This window comes from Lytechinus variegatus, chromosome 12 (assembly GCF_018143015.1).
Source record: "Lytechinus variegatus isolate NC3 chromosome 12, Lvar_3.0, whole genome shotgun sequence".
Taxonomy (NCBI): Eukaryota; Metazoa; Echinodermata; class Echinoidea; order Temnopleuroida; family Toxopneustidae; genus Lytechinus; species Lytechinus variegatus.
In genome coordinates this window covers 20,703,984-20,731,920 of record NC_054751.1, presented here as the reverse complement: position 1 = coordinate 20,731,920, position 27,937 = coordinate 20,703,984, and the positions used below count along the sequence as shown (strand labels likewise).

General features: G+C 36.9%; 1 protein-coding gene across 5 annotated transcripts; it reads left to right on the top strand.

The window, feature by feature from the left end:
* The first annotated feature begins 710 nt into the window (after positions 1-710).
* On the top strand, positions 711-25,990 carry LOC121424913 (PWWP domain-containing protein 2A-like). 5 transcript variants are annotated; one of them, XR_005971456.1, is made up of 5 exons: positions 712-978; positions 3,767-5,348; positions 5,593-5,807; positions 13,128-13,166; positions 25,097-25,990. XR_005971456.1 is itself a non-coding variant. In XM_041620801.1 (4 exons), exons 1-3 carry the CDS (start codon positions 806-808, stop codon positions 13,155-13,157), a joined length of 1,731 nt encoding a protein of 576 aa, XP_041476735.1. In that variant the 5' UTR covers positions 711-805; the 3' UTR covers positions 13,158-13,166; positions 25,097-25,990. The 5 variants fall into 5 exon arrangements, 4 of the variants coding, with proteins under 4 accessions (XP_041476735.1, XP_041476734.1, XP_041476733.1 ...); XM_041620801.1 differs by lacking the exon at positions 5,593-5,807 and having other exon boundaries at positions 711-978; positions 3,767-5,294; XM_041620798.1 differs by lacking the exon at positions 5,593-5,807 and having other exon boundaries at positions 714-978.
* Positions 25,991-27,937: the final 1,947 nt, after the last annotated feature.

Genomic DNA, 27,937 nt, shown 5'->3' with positions numbered 1-27,937 from the left:
ATGGTTTATGCTCAAGTTGTTATTTTGATTTTTATATGCTATGTAATCACAAGAATATTGATTAGGATCGAGGCTATAGCTGCACTGTATGTACAAGCTCCTCTTTTCGGAAGCAGCCTCCTCCATCTCCAACCTGATGTATTTTTATATGTTTTGTTAATAAAATGTACCAAACAAACTGTAATTGTTGAACATGGAAATAAACTACATGAAATGTGTTTTAAATCGATAGGTTTCTGATTATCTAAATATTCATGAAACTCTTTTTTTATTTTTTTTTTACCAAACTGACAAATAGTTTGTACCCGATTTGTATCATGTCGGCTGCTATCATAGGCCTTTGTATACCAATCGACATGGAGAGCCCAGTTGCAAGATTCTGAACTTCCAAGCTGATCCCTTCATATAATACTACACTCGGTATGTTGTATGTGCTGCTATGAACATAGAAATCGCAAAGTGCACCAATGATTGAAAACAAATTTACATTTTATTAAGAATAATTCGTCTTCTGACTCTTATGAAAAAGTTAACTGTGATTTTGAAATTATATATCTTGACCATCCGCTTTACACTATTCAACATACAAAATTGTGCAATCTTGGGTTAAAATTCAGATTGACAGCTCTCGAAATCAAGATTGGGTTTGGAGCATTACATTTACGCATGCGCTCTCTGATCTTGCGCGGGACACACTCAGCTTTCCCTTGTTCTCGATGCTGCGTTTGTGTTTATGAAGCGTAAGCGATCGCAAATACTAGGCTAGCTGCCGAGAGAGCCGTAGTATCCCGCAGAAAAGCTGGCTATGTCAGCTGTATTACAGAAGCCAAAAATGGCTTCGCAAATTGCTGAAGACGGTCCGAAAATTGGATCTGTCTTGCCGGTCGAAGTAGAACAAGCTCTCCCAGATCTGCTAATGGTATCACTGAAGTCTGGAGGCAAAGTTTTTCGTGGTGTTCTGATTGACACTAATTCAGGGTAAGTATAAAATAAGTGTAAAGCACGTCTATGGATTTGGAAAATTGAGAAGTGTCTGACATGACAGATTATGAAGTGCAGATGTTTTGTTGATGAAAAGGGGTGCTGTCAAATTTGTTACAGTTGTCAGTATTCTTATTTTAAAGTAAATTTTTATGAAGTATGATAAAATTACATCATTATGAAATTGGAACGATGAAATAATGTGACGGGGAAGTGATATTCTGCAGTTTTTGTAAAATTATGTGTGTGATGAAATCACAAAATCATGTCACTTTTTTGGGGTGTGTATATGAACTATGATAATGACATGCCAAACCAAATCAAGTCTTTTTCTCAGATTGATGGCCGAAATGCCTTTTTATGTTCTTTTTTTCCAAGAAAACATAAATAATCAGTAATACCTCTCTAATATTAATGTAACAATATAATAAACAAATTTAGGGGAGGTACTCTAGCCTAGGTCTAGATCGTTGTCGTTGATAGGCCTATGCCTGGATCTGCGTATAGTATTAAAGTAGACCTATGTGTCACATCATGAAAATGTACCCAAGCAGTGCCATGTTAATACGGTATTGTTCAGAAACTTCAGAAATTATGTTATGGTGGTTAATGAAATTGAAAGGCCAGCTCTTTTGATTAAATTACATTTAGGCCTAGGGCTAGGCTAGCCAAAACAAAAGAATTTTTCTTTGTTTCTGAGATCCTTAATGAATGTGGTTTACAATATATCTAGCTTTTAATCTATATTCAATAGATATATATGTGGATAGATACATGTTATGTGAATATGATTATTGTAATTCTTTTTTTACCCTGATTTAGACAGGATATCAAGCTGAGAGCCCTGGTCTGGTTGGATCATTGGAAAAATCTTCAACTTTTCTTGTCTTCTGATGCTGTTGATAATCCAGTGTTTTATTGTTTACCTTTGGATAATCACAAATTTGACTTTTTGTCGAAGTTCAGATAAAGGAAAAGCTTGGAGATCTTGGCTATTTAATGCACCCACACTGTACTTCTGGAGGATAGCGTAACAAGAAAAGTGCTCTTCAGAAAAATTTAGAATCAATTCAGACCTAGTTTGTGAAAAAAAAGATTTGTTCTTGTGTGCAGGCCCTAAATTTCAATATCTTTAGGGCAAATACTCCAAATTAGGAAAAAAAACAGTCCCAACTCCCAAGTTTGTAGCCACTTGGTCTGAAAATTTTGCCTCTTTTCAAGAGAGTCTTGATGGCAGTAGCCTATAGGACAAATTTCCAATCGATTACCCATTGAATATCCAAATTGAATACCAATTGGCAATTGAAATCAATTTGGAGTACATGGAAAGTGAAACAATGGGTACCCATTGAAACCAAATGGTCCCCATTGAAACTAATTGACTACTGGTCCCAATTGGAACCAATTGGTTTCAACTTGAAATAAAGCCAGTTGGTCTCAATTGGTCCCCAATTTGGACACCAATTGAAACGAATTGCAGTCAATTGGTTTCAATTGGAAGCAATGGGAACTTCTAATTGGCACAAGGAAAATTAGTAGAACAATATCATCTCAGTAGGAAATGAGGAAATTCCACCAATATCTGCTCATGCTGCTGCAGAAGCGTACTACATCTGTCTGCATTATATCAATTTAAAGGGCAGAGATATTGTGCAAATTTTTCTTCCATCTGGTGAAGGGCAGATATTTTCTTATTTGGTGTGGTTTGGTTATGGTAATAGTGTTCTCCATATAAACTTTTGATCTCTTGCAATTGAGCCATTTTTCATTTATGGGTATTTGTTTGTAATACTCATTCTTGTTTCTTAAACTAATGTATCACTGGAAAATGATTAAAAAGTACATTGCAAAAACAAAATTGTATCACATGATCCCAATTGATTACTAATGGAAACCAATAGGTTAGTTGTCCCAATTGAAACCAATTGGCTATTTGTCTCAGTTGAACCCAATTGGGTATTGGTCCCAACTAAACCAATTCGGGGACCAAGTGGCCCAGTGGTTCCAATTAAAACGAGTTAGAAACTAATTGGACATTTGCAGGGTCCCATTTTAATTCCATCGGCGACCAATTGAAGACACATTGGGACCAATTGGCCCCATTGGATATTAATTGGTCCCCCATTAAATTCTAATGGGTCTAGTTTGCCCAATTGAGTCCAATTGACCCTACAACAGGAACTCGACTGGTATCTAATTTGGACCCATTGGACCTACTGAAACCCATTGATACCAATTAAATCCAAATTGAAACCAATTGAAAATCTAATGGGGATTCAATTGGTCCCCACATTGCAAATTCTAATGGGGCCAGTTGGCCCAGTTGAGACCAATTGACCATATAATAGTATACATACATTGATACCAATTGAATTCAAATTGAAACCAATTGAAAATTCAATGGGTTTCAATTGGAATTTGTCCTTGGTATATATCTGAGAAAAATTTAGTCTAATTGTAATTTTTCAGTCCAATTATCACCTTGTGGGGACCTACAGTATTAGTATTACTTTTTGAAGTTAGTATAAAACAGCCTAGTTGTAACATCATCTGTCTAAAGTTTATTTTCTCCTCCATTTATTTAATGACAACTTTGGTCTGTAGAAAAGTACACATATATAGATGTAGGCCAAGATGAAATATGCCCGATTGAATGAAATAGAGCGGATATCCAGGTATTTCCAACAATTGAAACCGTTTTTAGGGATTCACATTTTGAAAGATATTTAATTCTGTAGGCAAGAATATACTAAATTATAATTCTTTGTTATTTTATGCTCTTTAGAGCATGTCCTGTAGGTGTGCCGGATACAACCAACCTTGGTTCACGTTTGAATAAGGAATTTGGGGTGCAGGTCATGGACACAGCTGTCATCCTACCAAAAGAAGATCCAGGGACAGGGGACACTGCTACAAAAGTAGAGGATTCAGCCTTGAGCTTTAGACAATCCTACTTCCAGAATATGCCATTGCCACCCGCAAGACCACTTCTGTTTGGTAAGAAAGAAAAGACACCAGAAATCAAACAAAAGACAATCGCTCATGGAAGGTCCAGACAGTTTCGGTTGCGGCCTCGGCAGTTGCTTTGCAGCAACTGCAAAGGAACTTGTCAGTCAGTTAAAGCAAAGACTGCGACAAGAAACAGAACTGACAAGAGTAGTCTTAAAAAGCGGAAAGCAGATTCTTCAGGAGATGTTGTCCGTAAAAAGCCCAGGCCTGACGCGAGAGTCACAACAAATGGTGGAACTAATGTGGGTAAAACAAATGCAGGGGCATCAAGTTCCCGTCCGTTGAGTACTCCAGCAAAGTCAGAAAACAAGTCTATCAAGAAAACCAGCCCTGCGATAAAGATATCTTATGCAACACCTGGGAAAGGACAAAGATTAATTGTGAGGATACCACCTCGCACAAACAATTTCAAGCAAAGTGCTACCTCTCAAGGGATAGGATCTAAGAGCAAGAACAGAGTACTAACTGTTCCATTATCACCACTATCTTCACTTGGTAAGCATAAAATTGACTCCCTAACGAAGAGACCGTTGGCGAATGGGTTGCATAATTCACCAGTGAAAACCCAGCATGACAAAATAAGGATTGTAAAGTCCAAAGGAACTTACACAATTCCTACAGAAAAGTTACCTGTAAGAACTTATGGCCCTCTCCCGGGGTCACCAAAGATAGTGAACGGAGGAAACAAACTGGTTGCAAATGTCACTGTCAAGCCGATACCATTACTTAATGGGTATCGGTCAGTGAACAGTCCACAGGAGAAAGAGAAACTGCCTTCTGCCCCTAATATCTTGCCACCATTTGATATCAGTGATACAGCCAGTGATTGTTCATCTCATACTAGTAGGGGTTCAAGAAGAGGGAGTAAGAAAGGAAAGCAGAATGGCTCTATCAACAACAACAATTCAGAATGTGAGTTCGACTCTGATGCTTCATCGAAGGAAGCTTCCAAGAAAATAGAGGAGGTGAAACCCAACATCCACAAGAAGAATGTGACAAAGAGCATCATGCCTTGTGGCAGGACAGTGTGTGTAGGTGACATCATCTGGGGGAAAATAAGAGGATTCCCTTGGTGGCCAGGTCGCATCGTCCAGATCATCGTGACACGAAGCAACGAAGGTAGCATCACTCTGCAGGAGGCTCAGATCACTTGGTTTGCATCACGTTCTATCTCCTTCATGCCACTCACCACGCTTCCACCATTCCTGGGGGAGTTCAAGAAGTACTATGACAAGAAGAGGAAGGGGCTGTACAAGGAGGCTATCACTCAGGCAACCAAAGCTGCAGAGGCACTGTCCAGTGAAGTACGAGAACTTCATACTATGTTTGAAACTCCACTTAACAAATCCTAACCCAAGGTGAGTCACTGTAGATTCATCTGCTAATCCTGCATCATTGCTCTTTTTTTCCAGTGGAATCCACATTATCATGACATTTTCTTTTTCTACCATTTCTGTAATATGACACAAAATTGTGGCAGGTAGTTGCTTTCTAAATTTGAGGGATCATAACTTTTATACTTTCAAGCTCTTCTGTTTACATAGATGTTAGCAAATTTACCTATTCCAGATTTTTTTATGCAGAGTATTTTTTCTTTGGTAGTCTCTCATCCAGGACACTTCTAAGATAACATGTTATTAATAGTCAAAGAGCTGTTAGCAACATATCTCCAAGGGTGTCATCCAACCTTATTGTGCAGACTTGGTGAGCATCAATCCTGTAAGATTTCAGCTCTTTGTGTAGAAAACAGTTTGTGAAGTATCAATAATGATCTGATTGATATACATGTAGGGCTGGTCTTGATGTGCAGTATTAAGGTAAGACATCATTGTTTCCCCCTTTGGGTTTAGTACTCATAAGTTCTGGGAGTTGATATGTTGATAGAAAGAAAAATCTTGACATAATGTGGATATTTATTGGTATATGATCTGATTGTTAAAAAAGTCCAACGCACTGGCATCTAATTTCATTATCATCTTGTGTTGGCTGTACTCATCTACATTTGCTCTGCATTTAATATTTGACATTGGTGGGGATGACGTGTTGTGGTCTAGTGGTTATAACTTTGGTCTTTCAATCTGATGAACATGGGTCCAAATCCAATCCATGTCATGTTTTCTTCAGCAAGAAATTTACCTTCATTGTGCTGCACTCAGCCCAGGTGAGGTGAATGTGTACTCGATGGGAAGAAATTCCTTGAATGCTTGAGTGCCTAGGCAGCCCAGCTAAGCCGGGTAATAATAGTAGCAGGGCCCACTGGGAGAACAGTTTTCAGAACTATAGTGGCTCCCCTGGGTAAATATGCCATTATAATTATTTTGATAGCTTACAAGTGTTTTTCTCTCAACGTCTTCATATTTGTGCGTGTTTCGGCTGGGCATCTTATAGTCCACACCAGAATGGTCCATACATGTACATACAGGTAGCATTATGAACTCTCATGTGATGTGGTTGTGTTCGCAGGAAACTTTTGTATATATGTTCTTTTTTTTTGTATTAATCCAAAATTTATGAGGAATCAAATTCCACTGTCTGTCCACAATGATTTTGGGTAGTTTATATTAGGGTGCAAACGTTATCAGATGTACCATACAATTTAGTTTAACCATGACATTTACATACATGATATAATAAATAATGAATGAGGTCTATATTGGAAGTAATTACATGAGACACTGGGTGTGCACCTGTAATCCAAGCTGTGGGGAAGTTACAAATTGATACAGAGGTTCGGGGTTCAAGCCCTGGTCACGTGATGGTGACGTTAAAGGTCGGTCCCAGACGTGAATAATCATATTTGATTGATACACATCTGACAAAACTCAAAACACACACACACAGACAACATACAGTGTAGCATTAAAGAGAACTCTGTACCCATAGGAACTTGAGCTACTGGATATTTATTCTATCTTAGACCTTGTGTCTGACTCACATCCTGTGTCAGACTAATACCCTTTTTACATCATGCTGAATAATGTATTCTTGAGATACATGTATTTGCTCCATATCGGAAGTCCACCTAGAAAAAAAAATGGAATGAATTTTCAAAATATAAAGGAAGATTATGATTTTGAATTTTGAAAAAATTTATTGAACACAAATTTGCTGAATTAGTAAAAAATTCTTGGCCCTATCTGTTTTGGGCGATTCCGTGCTAGAAAAATCAGCCTTTTTCACAACACTTTTCAACCTGTTGTCCAAACAAACAAGAACTTCAAGTTGTTTTGTGATAATAAACTACTGAACCAACCAAAATATGTTTTTCATTGATGAATTAGGAGTGAAAGTGTTTCAGTCATACGGGACAATTCTGAGTCCCGTACGACACACAACATTTTCACCTTAAATTTATCCGTACTCATACGTTTTTGTTGGTTATCACTTCACTACCTTCTTTAAGAAAAATTGTCAATTAACATTGACAAAAAGAAAGTTTTATCGTTCAAGCATTAAACTACGATCTCCCTTTAGCTGTTCCTCTCATCTTTTTTTTTTTTTGGTGGGGGATTATTTAGATGATATGAAGTTGCCTTTAATGACTTTTTTCTGTGAAAACTTAAATAGATGGTACTAAACAAGTATAAAAGAGAATGCCATGAGTTTACTGTGGAAAAAACATTCTAATATCAAAGGTTAAATGTGAGCTATAGGCGGGGGAGGGGGGGGGGTATTTAATGCGCTGTCACTGGTAGTTTTCTTCTGAATTTGCATCCATTGTCCTTATTGTAACCTGACGATAGCGCAATCTCTCCTGTATCCTCTTTTCAGAGCATTTACATTTAGAATTACCATAAGAGTCGGCACACAATAATTCTTGCATAGACAAAAAAAGCAAAATAGGGTAACGGATGATCAACATACAGTGCCCTTGGATTAGACAACAGGAACTTTGATATATTATTTTCGAATCAAAATGTGCATTTGAAATGCAGATCATGTTTTGAATGATTTTTTCAAGAGGGGGGTGGGATGGTTGTTGTTGAAATATCAAATTAGGGTGATTAAAGTTGATAACTCATTTTTACCTCATCTTGATCAGTACTGGTAATTTTTTTTAACTTATTTTTTCTAATGTGACAATAGATGGGCAATGATTATATAATATTGACTGGCCTTGAGGGGAACATCAAATATATTGCCAGCAAATGAATCATATTGGCCCGAGTCTTTAGACGAGGGCAATATGGGTCATTTAAGGGCAATATATTTGATGTTCTCCGAAAGAAGAGCTAGTCAATATTTTTATTATCATCCAAATCAGATATCTAGAGCAAAAATCATGATAATGGTGATATTTCTTTTAAAAATAGAGTTCTATTGTGTCGGTCTAGGCTCTGCACTTAACCATTATGACATACTTGCAAGCGCTCGGATCCAGCGTTGTCTTTATTATGAAGTATATTGTTGGTGTGTGGATCCTTATGAAGCGTATCTCTTTATACGCATCCTAAAATGCCCGCATGTGAGACCAGGGAAAATACAAAGGTATATTTTGCATCGTCTCTGCATGCAAAGTAAATACGCGCATTGAGACCGAGGAAAATACAAACAATATACCTACCAATTTTGGTCTCATTTGCATATTGCCGACCCACGGCGTATTTGCATATACCCCCGGCTTATTTGCATAACTCCTGACCAATCACACAACGGATCAGTGCCCACCTATTGTTCTCGCGTTTGTGCGTACGGTCTTGGAGGTTAGTATAAATAGAGTACGATATCGGACAATCCGTGTCACTTGATAAAGAGTTGCAGCGGCACTCGAAAGCTCGTGAACTTGTAAGCTAGTGAACACTTTTTGCGAGTGTGATCACGAATTTCCTAGAAAGCCAGTGAACACTTTTTGCGAGAGTGATCACGAATTTCCTTGTTGACCATAGTAGATTGCGAGACAAATGAATACCCTCTAGCGATTATTTCAATCCGCAATAATGAACCTATTTAGTAATATACCTACCCTTCCCGATATTCAGAAAATGTAGGGCAATACGGTTTTGTAAATGACCAGCTCAGATTTTGCACGCTCGGGTGATAATAGGCAATGTATAACTTCTTTTTTTGGGGGGGAGAGATGGGTTGGTCAAATTAGATCTTGTATTCAAATTTTCCATAAAGTCTACATTAGATTGGTCATTGACTCTAACCTCATCTTTAAAGTTGTTCGCTGTCTTAATAGTTAAAAAAGTGGCAAGATAGCTCTTTTCTTTTAATAGGTCAAAGGCTATGTAAGATCAAATTCCACTCCCATGGAGGAATATGGAACATTTCAGAGTTGGTAATTCACAGTTTTCTCACAGTTATTTATTTGAATCTGTTATGAATATGGAAGGAAATTATGTCTAGCAAAACAAGAGTAGAAATAGTGACCTTGAATAATAATGTAGGCCTACCATTAAACATTTAACATAATGTAGTTGTGATGGTATTTTCAATATAGGCCTAACTATGAAGACATCTTACACTTCATTTAGGTCTACATGCTATACTTGTCAAGAGACTACTTTACTGGATAGGACTCATGAACATGAATTTGGGGTCAAAGGTCATTTCTCATCACTGTTTCATAGATCTTGTTGGTGAGCGTGAAGTCATTCTGGTGCCCTGTCTACATGGAATTCATATGTGAAGTACATGGATGTACATGTGTTTGTGAATTTGACTGAGTGAGCATGTAAAAACCATACTTTTCAAGTTCACATACATGTTAAGTCTTGGATCTTTTCATTTGTCATTACTGCAAATAATTATTCACTGGCCATTGTTTATTTTGTCCTTTTTTACTCAATTTTTATAGTAATTGACTCCTGTGCTTGACTTTGGTCAGTTGGCAGTATATGTGTAAAACTGTAAATGTATACAAATAATGGATGCAGCCGAGTGCATTAGTCGAAATGCAGAGCACACAAGGTTTCGTTAGATACATGTAGGTGCTGCACTGCATGAGGCGCTGGCAGCAAGTGCCCAGTGTGCACCATCTGAAGAAACCGAGCTTTCTCTGCATTTACTTTTACTCACGACAGAGCAAGTGCATTATTTGTTTTATAAAACAGCAACACAGAAACAAATTCTTAAAAAGTTACAGTACAGTTTTGTTGGACTTCTCCCGGGACTTCTACCGCACTGGTTTGCTTGAGCGTGCAATGACAATTTTCATTGCACACCTTTTGCATTGCCGTGCAGTGCACCAAAAATGTTGGATGTCATGTGATGCGTATTGGCTAATCGCGATGCTTGAAATAATACACCTATTTTATAATACCCTTTAACTGTACATAACAGGACTGGGTAGTTATAGATGTTGAGGAATTGGGGTGGCGAGGACCATTACGGTTACATATATCCCCATCTGATCTTAGCAGTCAACCACACCAATGTTTGGCATGCATTTTCTTTACAATTACAGCATAGACTCCATTCCGGTATGCAGACGAAGATAGAATACTTGGATTTGAATTAATCATTCAAATTTATGCACAAAATGTTGTTTGTTAACAAAACACTTCATAGTATCGTACAGTACATGTACGGTAAAGTTGCAGTTTGGCTCTGTGTTTTCCTGGCTATAGACATGTATATGATTTTCAGGCTCTTTGATTTCTGATGAACAGGAAGTACCTGGAGGCTGGCTGACTGAAAGAACCCTGTGATCTCAGTGAGATGCATAGCTTGACAGTGCTAGCTAGTAATCAAACATGCTTCGTATTGCAGTGAGACTTGTTACAACTTTGGATGTGAACCGCTTCCTACATGTATTGGATATTTTTTATGATGATTGTTGGGGGGGGGGGAGGCTGTCATTGTTAAGAGTAATGAAGATTGATGGATGTTTGCATATGGAATAAAGACAAATGAAAATAATGTCAGACAATATTTCATGGGGAATGGGAAGGATTCAGTCATACATGAAACTCATTGTTAAGTGGTGGGAGAGGTGTTCCTTAGATAAGTCTGAACCTGTTGTTTATGGGGAGAGGCACATACTGTAATGATTATACATAGATATATTATGGATTGGTTTGTCAAGAATGAAGAACGTCATGGGGTAGGGGCTTTAGGTAATGAAGGCAGTGTATAAATAGTTCTTAAGATTTTTCATGAAAGGGGGGGGGGGGGGTAAATTTTCCATTTCAGGATGGTGTTGAAGGCGGTTTGGTAATTGAGGCCGAATATTCTGGGATATATACTGTAGGTTGGAGGTTCATGTACTGTAGACATTGTACAGGGGTTGGGTTCAGTAAGGAGGAAGGATATGGAAGGGGTGGAGTACTGTTTAGCACTGTACTGTACATACATTTGGCCTATTTGAGTATTATAACAAGCTATGATGTAGCAATATCGCTTCCATGAATTATCAATGTGCACCATTTTTCTTTGCTAGCTAAGGATTGTATAGAAAGCAGGTTCAAGAAATAAGGGGAAAATGTTAACATGTAGCTGAACATCTTACAACTCATTGCTTTGGACCCAAGTGAGTGGATTAGGGCAATGTTTTTTTTTTTTTAATTTGGTTCCCCTGCAATGATTTCATACATAATTGAACTAAAGCCAGTGTAATCATGCTGCATTATAGTAGTCGCCACCTTCAACTTTTCTTGCTTGACCAATAATTCCATGTTACAGGTGGGCTATTATGTGCTTGCCTTAGCAAGATTTCGTTCCCTTTTTCCCTTCAGACTGTCATGATAATGTGGATTCCCAATATTAGCGTGATGTGTACATTCATTAACTGTATTGTCACTATCATCATGTAATCAGAGAAATAAAATTCTTTTGTGCTCTGTTATATCATTTTAGTCAACAAAAATGCCGTATATGCATAATCTGTATCAGTCACTTATAGAATGAATTTGTTCAACTATTCATGTTCTTTTTTTTTCATTTGATATAGAAGTAATTGATTCTAAATACTTGTATTGAATTTTTTTTTCAATTCATTTTCATGCAAGGCTTCAACCTGTTCAAAATGACCCCCAACCTCTCTCAAGAAAAGTCTTCCCCAACTGGATTGTAAATTAAGCAAAGCATTTAATCTCTAACTAATCTGCTTAACATCTGATTTGAGCTTATATAATATTTGCAATTATTTATTAAAATCTGCTTTTCATACCTTATAACTTCATTTATAACTGTCATGGTTTTGCGAGTAATATATTTTCACAGAATTCATTCATAAATTTAATTGTTTGCATTGATTTAACTAGGGCCGAGTCAAAAATGTTTGTTTATATGACTGCTAAAAGCATAATTGTTTGCCATTTGCAAACCATAAAAATCATATGGGAAAAAGAGAACTTCTACATAAGTTGCTTAAAATTCATATCCTATTTTTACATTCCAACCCCTCAATTTGTCTCTATTTTGGTTTAATTTAATAAAAGAAAAATACATGAAGATGTTATCTTTTTTTTGGACTCAGAAAGGTTGACTTTTTTGAATTTCAATTGATTATTGGATTTGCCATTTTCTTGAAATGTATTTTTTTATTTTATGCTTAAAAATATAATACACATAACTTGTGTCGTTACCACAAGATTATGATCTTGTACCACATCATGTAATGAAATTTTCATTTACTGGTAGACAACAACCAAATAAAGATATTTTCAAAGAAATACGGATATTGACAGGGTATTTCAGATGTTAATTTTGTTTTTACAAAAACAACCAATGATTGATACTTAACCGTTAGGACTTTGGCCTAAATTGAACAATCATTTGACCAAATTGAATTTAATCATGAAATAATTTGTTTGTTACTTACAGGGATATGAATTTAACTCATTTTTTAAAAACTTTTTTGTAGATGATAGGTTTAATATTTTCAAGGGGGGGAGGTTTGGATAGGAATGTGCTAATCTTTTCACATTCAATTATCTATCAGTATCACATATGCATATTTGTGTCTTGTTATTTTATCAACTGACATATATATTTCAATGTATGTCATATAAAGTCTAACTTGATAATTACTAATATTGAATTCCATCTGGAGCATTCTTTGTTCAGCAGTAAGCAAGTGGCGGACCAAAGTGTTAATTTAGACAGATCGTTGCTGAAGATCAATCCTCATCATCCATGCCTGTACTCACTTTCTTCTTTCATCTTCCTCTCCCTTCTGATTCGTCGTCAAGATGGCCTTGTCTCAAGGGAAATCTGCTTAGATTTTACAGGTGAGTGAAACAGTCTTTCAATTGTCCGGGGTTTGTTTCACAAAGATTTAAGAGTGTGACTCAGAGCTGCATTTAAATTTCAGTTGCATGCAGTATATAACACATTACCTCATTGGGTAGATCATACTCAGAGAATGCATGCTACTGTGCCTTCATGAGTGGGATTGCGCTTATAATATAACGTGCGCGTCGCCATTTAAGCATGACTTTAAGTCACACAAAACTCTTTGTGAAACACCACCAGGGGGTGTTTCACAAAGATTTAAGTATGACTTAGAGTCGTACTTAAATGCTTAGTTGTGTGCGATATGCAAGGCTCGACCGCATTGGTCAGATCGTTCATTTAGCATGCGCATTACTGCGTATTCATCAATTATCATGTACGCGTCATCACTCAAGAGGGACTCTAAGTCATACATGTACTTAAATCTTTGTAAAACACCCCCTGGTCTATATTCTACACGATTTTACCCAGTGCTGGTTAAATCCTCATTTGAGTCTAGGTCTGATTAGTGCCCCTGTTATTTACATGAGAATTCCGATAACTTATTTAAAAACAAAATTATATTGAATTCGAAATGAGATAGATTTCAGGGTTTGAATACCCCATTATCCCTATACCTGTTATTCATGGAAATATTTTTTAAAATATTAAAAAAAAACCTGTCACCTGCGCTATTCATTTATATTGTATTTTGTTTTATTGCTCTTCTGACTGCTGCTATCTATATTTTACACCTGGGCCTGCCCATGCCCCCTTCTGCGCATCTAGGGAGTGCCTATCTCTCCATCTTGCGGCGCTCGTGCCTTCTTGGAGCGTTGTGGCCCAGTGAATTAGTCTTCGGACTTTGAAACAGAGGGTCATTGGTTCGAATCCCAGCCATGGCGTAATTTCCTTCAGCAAGAAACTGATCCACAATGTGCTGCACTCAACCCAGGTGAAGTAAATGGGTGCCGATAGGAAGTAATTCCTTGAAAAGCTGTGTGCGCTATGAACGTCTAGCTTAGCCGGGTAATATAGGATCGCCTTGAGCACCTAACAAGGTGGATATGTGCGCAAGATGAATACCCTGTATTGTCATTATTATTCAAAAATAGTTTTATTTTGATCTATGACTAGGAGACATCCCAGGGAGGTAAAATCACTTTGAATTTTATGATTTAGAAACATTGCTTTAAAACATGCTGAAGACTTACAGATATAATTTAGAAGTGAGAGAAGAGTCTTTTACAGGGACTGTCGTCTGCAAAGAGGGATGAAAGAGCTTTCCTCAGAATAAACGTATACATATTACTATGCATTGTCTGCTGAATAAGAGAGAGCTGGATTGGGCACTCACTTGATTGGAGTATTTTCTTTAGCGTACATGTGCTCTTTATAGCAAACGTTCATAGTAAACCTCTCTGGAAGTTTCAGCAGCGGCATTTAGAATCTGTGTTATCATTCATGTAGAACACATTGTAGCTTGTGGAGCAAATTGGTAGTATTGAAAATTACAAAAAAAATATAGTTCTTTGACATCATACAAGTTTTTATGGAAAAACATTAAACTACAAATATTGGAGATGGAGAACACAGATTTTGCTTTTCCATTCATGTAGGTCAGCAGCTCTGAATTAGAGGCTTAAGATACATACATGTACATGTATAGAGCATTCACTCTTGAAGTAAGGAGAGAAAAAAACATTACAGTGCAGTAATTGCACTTGATGCCTTGCATGCCATTGAGTTATATAACACCATACATGCACAATATAAAACCCCTGTGTACCAGTGTGTACCTTTGACACTATTACATGATGGGGCCAATTGAACATAATGAACTGTTCTTGAATCTCGAATCGTATTGGACAACAATATCAGAATATGAACGTCCAGGCTCTAAGAGGCATAATAATTTTACTTTTGTACTCTCCGGGTACCAAGGTCTGGGTCGAGAGTAGCGAATTGTTGATTGTCATCTTGTAAAATCTTTTAGTGCCATGTAGGAATTTGAACACAACCCTCTGATTTCAAGAATTGCCACAACACTGTGATGATTTATTAATGGTCACTCCTTGTCCCACAAAGTCTTCGCTGCTATCTGTATCTATAAAAAATTACGAGAACTTTCATGGAGATTTTTCCAAGGTTGCAGGTATTTTGGCAATGTGAAAGCAATTTACGGGAACTTTTAGCCAAGCGTATAGTTGGGTGGGGTGCCGTGGGTGGCTGCTGAGCTAGTGGTTTTGAATCTCGCGCCTTGCCTGCTTATCAGACCATACTGCGCATGCTCCTAACTTTAGGAATTTATCCCGTAGGGTATGTTTCGGGGCGGTGTGAATGCAAGAACAATTAATTGGTATTTTTTAGCCTAAAAGAGTCCTCATAATTTAATGGGGATTCTTATGATCGAGGCGGTTTGAAACCACCTATTGTCCAATCACTTCTCGAAATTTCCCTTGAAACCACTGATGTGCTTGACCACAAGTTATTTTCATAGATCGCTAACAGATGGAGTAGACCTCTACATCAGGAAATAGATTCTTGCTTCAATAATTACTGGCATGCTCAGTGCTTGTTATCTACATGTGTGTGTATTGCACATGTATTGCATAGCTACATGAAGGACACTAGTTGAAATCTTAGAAGGAGAAAAAGTAAATCAGCATTTCAGGAAGGGGGAATAGGAAGAGGTGGCAATGCAGTTATTCCTTTTTTGAAAAGCAGTTGGAATACATCAGTAGATATGTGATAAAGGTTGCACTACATGAGCAATCCTTGAGTCAGTGATATTGAAGTTGGCTCATACATACATGTATACCATATAGCGCAAATTTACGATGATTGTAATGTTCTTGCTTTAATAGCGAATGCAAATACACCATGAAAGAATGCCAATTGTGAGCCAAAAAGAAAAAACTGAATCAAATTGGGCTTTGTTCTACAAAAGTGTAAGCACTGCAGTTGAAGGAAAATTAATACTGAGGTCTAGAAGATTTATAAAACCAATTGTGTTGTCTCAGTCAGTCATTGTCTGCAAAAGTTAATCATGATATGTGCTATCAGAATTTTGCATCTTCGTGTATCTGCTTGAACATTATAAAGATTTTAATGTTCTAACAACAATATTGACCAAGGATTCCTGCAACATAATATGGAAGAGAGACTTTTTTTTAAAACTTGGCTAAACTATAGGTTAGAATGAAATAGGCTCCTTTGTATAAAAAGGTGAAAAATTTGAACATTTTGAACAGATCTCATTTTATTTGAATTTGTATATTGAACCAGATAGGGTCCTTGCCACCACTCCAAATCCCACAATTGCTTTAAATCTGAATATAACTTATGTCCAAGGGACAATTTAAGATTATTGGTAGCCTACCCAATATAACCCATAGTATAAATATTTCATCTTTGTCAATTAAACTGCATGATTCAGCACTTCTCTATGGCTGCATGTAGGGGCAGACCCCAATGCCCATATACTTGTGTTTACTGTGTATTAGAGAGAATGCAAGACAAAATTATGATGGCAGTGTTTAATTTGAAGAATTACCTAAGTTTGATAATCTCCCTCCTTGACTGTTTGTATCAAGTATTAAGAAAGCTATAGCTTCAATTACTTCAAATAGGTTGAAGACATCTCTCTTTTTTTAGAGAAGAAACAACAGTACGTGCATAATCCTCCTACAAAAGCAATTAAAACATCAACATGCCTCCTGAGAGAATTATTACCCATCCCTCAGAATGAATTTTATAGTGCATGATGAAATGCTGAACATGTATTTGTGTTTTATTTTCATCATAAAATTGATGGAGATGTGCCATATTGAGAGAAGAAGTACATAAAGATAGAGATATCTAGAACTTTGGAGGCTGGAAGATCTTGAAGAAAGAGAGAGAGAGAGAAAGAAGAAGAGAAATAGTATTAGGCATACATGATAGAGATTGAATCTTCAGAGACAAATAACTTGTGTATTTGGCATTGAGCCAAATGTCAAGTATAGGAACCCCACACCCTCAATATCCACTTTGAACTTTGACCCCAGTGTCAATGACCTGCATTGCCAACCAAGCAAAGATTATCTCTCATGTCACAAAGAACTACTTGGGAGTATTCCCTGTGGTGTATGTTCACTCTCTCAGTCATGTCCCTTTGTCTCTTTGGTAGCGTTATGAGAAAGGGCTAGAAATTGCGGAAAAGAAAATATGTTGATCTCTGTGCACTGTTTTGTGTTTCTCCATTGACATACTGAAACACATTACATTGTAGCTTATATTCCTGGGAAAAAAGTTGTAAATGTAACAAAGATTTGGCATATAACAATGTCCGTTGATGCATATTTTATTTGTTAAACAGGCAATGTGCCAGTATTGCAAACCAATTTTAACTGTTCATAAAGGGACATGAATAAAGCTTTTAATGACTCAATTTCATCTTTGTTAAGTCAATGTAGCACTTATCTTAGAAAAGGATTTATAATTCCAATGTAAGCAGTTATGGATTTGGAAGCCATATTTGAGCTCAAAGTTGAGGTAGAACTTGTGATTTTTCCTTCCTCACTCTTTTGCATTTTGACTGAAAAGTTGTATTTTCAGTTTCCAACAATCTCTGTGGTGGCACAGTGTACACTGTACATTTCATGTACATGTATACATATATCTGTGAGATATTGTAGTATCAATCAAGATTATGATGGTCTGATTTCTATTTCCTTGATGTAATAGACTACAGACATTGTAAAGTTGAATTTTTCATGAAAATTGGCATGCAGAATTCAGGAGAGTTATAGGGGCAACATGGTTTTTTTCCCAGAGATATTTTGGCAACACAACCAGATTATTGTAAGGATCCACATGTATACAGGTGAATAGCATTGATTAAAGAGGACAATATGCTTGATCCAATAGGGCTTGTTCCTTTGTCTGGTGCCAAGTCATCCTTTATTTCTCTTTGTAGAAGGGTGCAGCAATCCTTGCTTTAAACATGAACAAAGAGAACAAAGACCCGTAGACCTTGTCAAGATTGGCTGTTGAGTGTCTACACATTACACTACTCTTGACACTTTAACACTTTGTGTCTTTATCCTTTGTATACCCAAGATAATGATAATGGCATTAACCCAATAATGTTAATACAGGTACATGTACATGTATAATTGCAGTGATCTGAGCAACTTGCAGTTTTATACTTCATCATAGTCCTTTGAAAAATGGCTAGGAAACCAGGAATTTTGTCCATTTAGATATCTCCATAGGGATATTTTTATCCAGTTTGCACATTTTGTTTGATTGTGAATGTCTTAAAACATGATTAGCAAACAAATCTTTTTGTATTCTATATCGGATGACATACAGTTGCTCCTGACAGTTGCTGTGGGCTTAATTTTGTCTACGATATAGGGTTAGAGTTTCATGTTAGGTTAAGTGTTTGGTTTAGGGTAGGGTAAAGGGTGAAACCCAGGGTTGAAGTTGGTTATTTGATCATTGTGTGGAAATTAGAGTGGAGTAATTGTCGCCGGAGCAAATGTCGTGGAACCAGGGCAGCCCTACATATACATACATGTATGTGACTCCAAACTTTCTGATCAGTTGGAAAAACATCAATTCATTCATTGTACTAAGTTCTGTTAGTTGGAAAAAGTTGATATACATACCTTTATCCGCAGCAACTTCCCAAACTCTAATTTCTTGCAAGCCGATCCATTTAAATAATACTTTTTAGCGTAAATACAAGAGGTGTCACCCAGAAAATATAACCGAAGGAGGCGCGATAGCTCAGTCGGTAGAGCGGGGGATTCGTATACCGGTGACCCGGGTTCGATTCCCATTTGGTGCGCTAGTGCCCTTTGGTAAGGCATTAATCCTCAGTACCAGGTCCTTCGGAGAGGACCTTAAGCCGTCGGTCCTCTGGTTGCTTGCTTACAAGCATTCTTGCTTTCTTAGAAATCAGGTAAAAAATCACCACCAACCACCATATCATACGTGATATTTTTTTCATTCATACTATATCCTTTGAAGATGCATTTATGAGATTTGACTTGTTCTCAGAAATTGTATCTTTTAGTGGAAATAGTACAACAGATGTTCCAGGAAATGGACATCATATTGTTTGTGCCACACACATGGGCATGGCATACATTAACGTTGTTATGTTAATAATTGAAACAATCACAAATGTCTACATTTGATGTCCTCGTAGATTCTACATTTTAGGAAAGAATGGAGGGGGGGGGAGGAAATAGTGTAGTATTCTCTGTCAGCAGTAATTCACATTGAAAGATCATCTAAAGTATTGCCTCAATTTATCTCTATTTGGATGTTAAAATGCCACGAAAGGTCACAGCAGATTTATGAATACTGAGCAATCACATACCAATACAGAATGCCTGGCCCCTGGTCAACATATTCAGCATAATGCATATACTTTAGCCGAGGGAAATGTTTTCTATTAACATGTCAGCCTATGTACTAGGCATATTGTTTCCAGGCTTCATGCTGTTTGAGGGAGCTATAGGCCTATATCAAGCAAGAGAGCATATATTTCAACTCATTTAGAATTGAAGAAAATGGTTTGATATGCTTTTCCAACCAGGAACTCCGTGTTGTTTCCGAAAAATCTATAACACACTACAGTACACATATGTTTCCTGTAATTTAGCTTTATTTCATCAGTTTATATAAGTAGCAATAATTCTTTGAAATCTTGACAATGAAATGCTTTTTAGTTTTCTTTATTAGTGCAGCTAAGGGTTTCACAGCAAGGATGACTAATGGGATGAATTACAATGTAGATTGCAAAAGGAAACAGATAGAATTCTGCATCTCTATTTTGGAATTATATCCTTATTTGGGCTTCATGTTCCGATAACTCTTTATGCTGTAAGTAGGTGAGATGAGAATGCATATTCTACAAACTTGTGAATACAGTAAACTGCAATAAATGCATGAGAAATACATGTAGATCTGTGTGCAAGACATCAGTTGATGTTTCTGTGTCACTTTATTTTATTACAACCCAATCCAATATGGCTGCCAGATTCTAAAGGGCCCACTGTGCATGCAGGGAGTGAAGAAATCTAACCTTGAGTACAAAGTGAAAAAGACATATGTGTACTGTCAACCCACACAACACACTGCACAATAATGCACTGTACGGTGAGTTTCTGCAGTGTGTGCATTGTGAGGAACTCACGCTCATGGTACAATGTATGTGTAATAATGGAGGCTTGCTGCTGACTGAAAGCTTGTTCAGGGAATTTAAGATGAGTCATTACATTTGAATGTGATCAATCCCACCCTCTTAGATGCCATTTTGAATGGTTAAAAACATATCCTCTTGTGTACAGAATGTTACATGTAAGTCTTTGAAGTACGTATATGTACCATACATGATTTCATATTCATTTTCTGAAAAAGAAAAATAAATTGGCGGTAAATAGCCAGTGTAGTTCTCTGTACACTCCTTCATGAAATACTAAAACTGAAGGCCATTTTATAACTGCATGGAATTTGGAAAAGCAGGTGTATATTAACTAGGTTTATACATATAACCATCTCATTTATCATACTTTCGAGAAGACCGAGGTCCAGAGGACAAATTAATATAGACTAATAGTAATGAAATGCTGATGCACGCTTCAAAGAATGTTTATTCTGACATTTCTCTAAGGCAATTAAGACACTCGACATGCAAATTGAAATTGAGATATATATAGGATAGGAGAGAGCCCTATCCTTATCAAATTCGTTCATGGAAATAAAATTTCACTGATATACTCAAGAATTGTACCTATGGGGATCTTGAAAACAAAGATGTTATACATTCAGGTTGGAGGAAATGGTAATTTTGTGAGGCGTTAATTATCTAGTTGGTACGCTTTATGTAATAATAAATAAAAAGCAGAAAATCATTGCCTACAAAGTAGGCTATACCATGTTATTTACATTTTAATTTAAATAGGTTCATGTCTCTATTTGCTAATTTCAACATTTTCCAAATCCATGGATCATTGCACATCAAAGTCAAAGTCTGATGCTTTGTATAACATTTACAGCAGCAATGAGGGATGTTTCTACATGTACATGTAGCACTGAGGTCAAAGGTCAAGTACCTGCTGGCTTTCATGTTGATTGGTCTATTCATGGGTGATGCATGCATTTGTGTACTGTGATACATGTAGGCTTACATGAGCCATGCAGTGATATGAATTCACCTATTAAAAAATGAATTCAACTTAAAAAAAAAAAATCCCTCATGAGATGTACCGTACATGTATAGTAGTGATCTTCAGGATCCATTTCACAAGGAAACATGTTCAAATATAGATGGTTAGTAGATATTTACCCAATAAAAAGAACTTATTTAGGGGACTTTTTAAACCAGTGGCCACACATACATGTAAGTGCAAAGTTCACTGCAGCTGTACTCCTGACCAAAGAAGTTTCACCAAGAACTTGCATGGTAATTGTAGTACCTAGGTATCACCACAGGGAAAAGTATTCATATCATCTAGTGAACCTCTTTGTTATCAACACACATCTCAACTCAGCAACATGTCTTTTGTTTAATTCTCCTTCCAATCCTTGATCCTTCAGTCCTTCATAAGTGACCTTTCCTTGACCCATGATATAGTGGGCGTGTCTGCTCCAGACCATGCACATGCACTCTTGTACATGTATAATGTACTTAATGGATACTTCTGAATGAAGGCTTATGCCTCTGCATTCAGAGATCTATTAAAATTTTGTCTGATTTGATGCTGGTCAACTTCGAGCTTGTATTTCACTGGTTCAGATTTTCACAATTAAGCCAGTCCTTCCTTGAGGCAAATAACACTGTCATATAGGCCCTAAATATATAGCCCTGCAAGCCTATATTAAAGGAAAAGTCGCTCTGACATGGAATTATCTGAAAAGAACCCCTGCATGCATACATCATGTGGGTTCTAAATCATAGACAAATGTTAATAATGAAAGTTTGGTAGAAATCAAAAGAATACAACAGTCATGATTCTCTTTGTAGGTTGTTAAAGTCCACCCCAACAAAAATTTGATTTGAAGAACATTTTTTTGTTCATTCAATTCGGTCATTATTGATAAATTGAAATATTGTATAATTCAAACTATTAATAAAAAAAATAAATCGTGGGGGAACATCATTGACAGTCTCATTTGCATGTCACTGAGTTGTGCATGTAAATGTTCTGTGAAATAAGGGGAATATAATTACTGTCTTATTTTACATCAGATTTTGATTAGATTTTTAGCATTATGGTCGTTTGATATTTCTCCATTGATTAAAATCAACATTTTTTCATAGGTGGAGTTGACCTTTCAGAGAAGTGTGTATAAAATCATATGGCTTATTATATATTGTACCAGACATGCAAACTTTGAGAAATCTTTTCTATTTTCTTAGAAAGTGGCTGTCATGGAATTCATATCACACATTTTTTGGGGAGCTGCGTCACAAAATAAAAACTTTTGATGAAAAAAAAACATATAGGGGAAGGCGGGGTAAGTTGTGACAGTTTTTGCTTTTTGCATGTTAGAATTGATATGATTAATAATCTTGTCGAAATAAGTACCTTGCCTTGAAATTTAATTCTTCTGAAATATTTTCCACCTATATATAACTTTCTATCCCCACACTGAAAGTCATCGTGACCTTTGAAAAAAACGATGTCAAATGGCTCAACTTGCCCCATATATGGGGTAAGTTTGAGCCACCTTCTGGGGTAAGTTGAGCCACAAAAACTATGTACAAAATGTATGAGGGGAGAACCAGCATGTAAATTTTTTGTTTAAAGTCTTTTCACTTGCTAATTCTCTATAAATACTAACATCCTTTAAAAGGAAAAGGGCAGTCATGTAAATTTGCTCCTTTCAGCCAGCATTTCAATCGATTTTTATGGTTTGTTTGTTTTTTAAGATATATTACCATAGGAATTACCATGGCTCAACTTGCCCCATGCTGTTTGGCTCAACTTACCCCAGTCCGAACTTAGTGCGATAATTTTGTATCCACGCATTTATTATGCATCCATCATATAAATGACTATGACAAGAATGAAGATCCATACCTGGACTAATAATGTTGTTATAATATCTTTATTATATTCAAAGACGTGTGTGTTTATAAAGCACTTATCTATTTCACACTCTTTTTTACTTTTTTGGCTGAAATTCATGTTTTTCCCTCTAAAAAACTACTTTTTGTTTCAAAGTTGAAAACAATGTGGTGGGGTTAGGGGTTATGCTATGGGTCATCAATACATGACACCACCACAATGTCTGACTCATTCATTATTGGCCTGGGGCTGGTGGCTCAACTTGCCCCTATGCTCAACTTACCCCGCCTTCCCCTACATAATTCTGTTATTCTTTGTTGATATTTTGCCAAACCTTCATGTTTTTCTTATTTTTCCACAAAAATACAGGTTGAACTTCTCCTAAAGGGGGTAGAGTGCATTTGTTAAATTCTTGATACTGGTTCTACATCTAGCTTGAATTTCAATATAGAACAATGTAGGAAGTATTTCAATGGTTTCTTTTGTTATTGAGTTTTTGGGATAAATCACATTCCTTTGTGCCTCTTTTACTGTGGTTGTCTTGTATAAGGTTTTAAGGTTTTATTAAAATATCCACATATCACAGCCAATTTATGTGTGAAAATACAACTGCATACCATCATTCACTCAACATGCATTTCTTCTGTTTTTATCAACTTCCTTAAAAATTGACTTTGAATATTGACAGGAAGGAAGTTGTATTATTGATACAAATTAATATTCCTTCTTCTTGAGTTACACTGCCTACTTCAATTCTCAATATTTTTGCAGTTGTACTTTGGGCATGCAATTGCCTTTCTCTCTTTTTTTATACTGTTTATGATTTTAATCTGCATAGGTTATGAATGTTGTATATATTGGACCATCATTGGTATCCTTTCCGATGGACAGAGTATTTTGTAACTGCATTCACACCTGTACTGAATACAGCGGTGACAACGCCAGCATCAGTTTATTTAAAACTTCTTGCGGCATGCGTGGGACTCGAACCCATGCACATTGAGATCACATGATCTTTTCTGAAATGGGTGCTCTTTTAAAACTGCTTGGCGCTTACATAATTATTCATCATTCAAAATTTCTCATACAATTTGCAACATTTCTTAGCGCGTAATATAATGTTTCTAATCGCTGCATACAATTAACTGTACCCCAGCTTTAGCACAGCTACCCTGATCAGACGGTTAAGCACTCAAGGAATCCTGGGGCCGATTGCACGAAATGGTCTTTCCAAGGACCGTCTTTCGTGTCGCCCATCTTTTATGATACGCTTATAAGCGGGGTGTTTCTGAAATTTATGACAAAAAATAAGATTCGTTAGGGCTTGCTTTTAAATCAAATTTTATACAATTTCATGATATATCATTTTATAAACAAATATTTTGCTTATTTTAACGGACAATGAAATATGTTTGCAGATGATTTATTTAAAATGCGTTTCACATGGCGCATCATAAAAGATGGGCGACACGAAAGACGGTCCTTGCAAAGACCCTTTCATGCAATCGGCCCATGGGCTTCCATTTTATACCTGTATGGAGATTGGCATATGTAAATAAATGCCTTGCCAAGGGACACAAGTGCTGTGATGGGGTCTGAACCCCAGGGCCTAGTCCTTATGCTCTTGGACGTTTTATATACCCCCAAGCATAATTTTGATTGCATGCATATTTAAGTGCATGAAACCCATTCCAAACTGACCAAAAGCTATTGCATTATTCCAAATGCGATACCATCTGTCGGATCTCTGTCAGTTTAATTGGTGTAGCTACAACATAATTAATCTTATTTACATTGAATGACTAAAAAGCAATTCAGCTACAATTTATTTTCAATTTGAATAATGTGAAAGAATGTTGGCTTGTATCTTTCAGGTACTTCGACAGCACTATCAAGTCATCCTGGAGCCCACGTGTGGAAGACAGCTCTGACCCTCGCTGAGCCTACCTTGACGAGCCGAGTCTACCTCTCCTGTGAAACCGCAGAAGGGGATTGTCAACCGACCTTGTTAGCTTCCATCAAACCTCAAGAATGCAAGGAATTCCACCATGAGGAAAGGCTGGTCAAAGTCCACCATCACTAAAGGAGAGGCAGATAATATCAACCGCAGAGGAAACTAAAGGGGGCGTCGTGGCCTATCTTCCATGAGCTTTTGTTTAATACACAAATTTCATTTTGAAAATATGATCTTGGTATAACTGACCATTTACATGTTGATGCCATCAAGTTGCAATTGATTCTAATGAGTCATGATTTTGAGTTGATCTCAACTGATGTTTCTTCAGTTGAAATGAATTTGCAATTGATATGAAATCAATCACTACTTTTTTACGGTGAGCCCCACATGTAATGATGATATCAATGATCCCAAGATAAAGTGATATCAAGGTATTTGAAATTAGAGATGAAGAAGAGGATTGATGTCTTGAACCTGATGATTTGTTTGTATTTCTACAGAGGGGTCTCGATTCTTTGCTTCATTTTCTTTACAAGGTTTACAATGAATTCAAACTGCCAGGGAGGTATATGATAGTGTGTTCACTTATTTATGGATTAGAGGGAGAATTTATGATCTCAAGATTTGTTTTTTTCTCTATAGATGGTTCATCATACACCACCAAAAGAATATTCTGATAAATAGATAATTCACTTGAATGAAAGTTTTCATCTTAGTATTACAGCAAAGTACAGTATCAGTTGTAAAAGAATAGAACACGATCCAAATAAGAAAAATATGTAGAGTTGAGAAATTTTGCCCTTTAAATGTCCTAGTATGACCTCTCCCCAAAATGATATTTGGTTTAGAACAAGATGTGATTCATATGAATAGTAGTAGAAAAACCTGCTCGTTTCCAGAATTTTTGTTTCATGTGGTAATAACATATCGGGTAGTTATTGTTATTGTGGATGACAGGAATGGTGTGTTCTCTATCCAAGACGTATTCATGCAGAAGTGGAAACAGTGAAGGGAACTCCAGAATTGCATTTTTTTTTCTTTTTCTTTTTTTTTTCCTTCTTTGAGGTAGAGAGAGAGAGATCATCAGCAATGAGTCATAATATCTGTTTAATCTCTTCCCTACATGAACCAGATGGTCCCTGTACTAACCCTACAGGAATTACAGAGTTTGGCAGTTAACAGGTTAACCTCATACAGAACAGGAACCAATGGGAAATCAAAGATCTTTTGAGATAAGCTGATAACCCATGAAAAAGTGACATCCAAAGGTAAGGCAGGTTGACTGAAGGGGGGGGTTCCACAAAGACTTAAGTGCGAGTTAAAGTCATGCTTAGATGCCAATGCACATACGGTATATACCGGTATGCTTAACCTCATTGATGACTGCGCAGTAGCACACATCCTCTGACTGACCTGGTGATGCGTTGTATGCTGCACGCAGCTGGGAATTTGAGTGTGAGTTTTAGCCATGCTTAAATATTTCTAAAACGTCCCTCTGCTCGATGTATAATGTAATTCGTTGATTTGGTCCGTCCTTTCTTATTCGCATAGCATGACTGTGCTCATGTTCATGTACGTGCAATGATGAAGCACACAGGCCTGGATGTGAAACCAGTTTCATGGGCTTGTGCCATTACATCGGGTTGCGGAATGACGTGCACCTGACCATTCGAGAAAAAGAATCCCAAAATTCCTAAAACATCAGTCCAGTTTACCCGAACATTTGAGAGTTTTGGCTGTAATTTTCGCAAAACATCGGGTAAGTGGACCCGACCTTTCAGGAATTTAGGAGGTCCTCTTGAATGGTCTGGTTTCGCGATTGGCCGAGCTGAAGCGACAACCCAATGAGATGGCGCAAGCCGTTTCATGACGCCTTTCCTGCAATGACCCTGTTCTTGGCCCTACTGGTTTATGGGCTTAGGTCTAGTACCCCCATAACACATAGCATAGCGATTGATCATGGAGAAGTACACATCCCCATGAGCAATTGCTGAACTTTGTGTTTGATACAGGGTACAGGTCATGATAGAATATCTTTGTGTTCTCCGAGACTCCAATATGTCGCTACTGCACATCAAATGCACAATCTTGTGTGTCTACTAGTGACATCTCTCATTGTGACATAATATCTTCCCTTATATTACATGTACTTATAACATAATGATTAAACTTCTTTTTATGATTAGAAAGAAGAGCACTATCTACTGCAACTGTTCTCTTCTGAGATATTCAAACTATTAGAAATATAGCTGAAATCGTTGGGGCCATATTATGTTTTTTACTGTGGAAAGGGCTTTTTGATGTCCAGTAGCATGATTGACTGGTACATCTATACCAGCAACAATCTGTACATGTGAAATGAAGTGATGTGCATAGTAAAGCCTTCTTTGCCCTTGAGCTTACACTATTAATTACAGTAATAATGATTATCATAATGAGAATACACTTGCAGACATATGTTCATCTGTGTTGGTTGATTTTCAGCCTATTTTCGATTACATCCAGTTTTCAATAAACCTTGACACAAGGTTTAACTAAATTTACAAGGTTTAGATTATTGATGATATGGTAACAGTTAAACTCGATTTTGAAGAGTTTCTAGTTAAAAATTCACAGCTCACTGCAACCAATTTTGGCTTTAAACACATTACCGAGGATTTGATAAAATTTAACCAAGATTTTTCTCTGTGGGACAAATTATTGAAGGAAAAGAGAAATACATGTACATGTATGTTGTACAAACACTGTACAGATGTGA

Coding starts and splice junctions, on each gene's coding strand:
- LOC121424913 (XM_041620798.1), top strand. CDS start 806: ATGTCAGCTGTATTACAGAAGCCAAAAATGGCTTCGCAAATTGCTGAA. Junction 979..3,766: donor CTGATTGACACTAATTCAGG/GTAAGTATAAAA, acceptor TATGCTCTTTAG/AGCATGTCCTGTAGGTGTGC.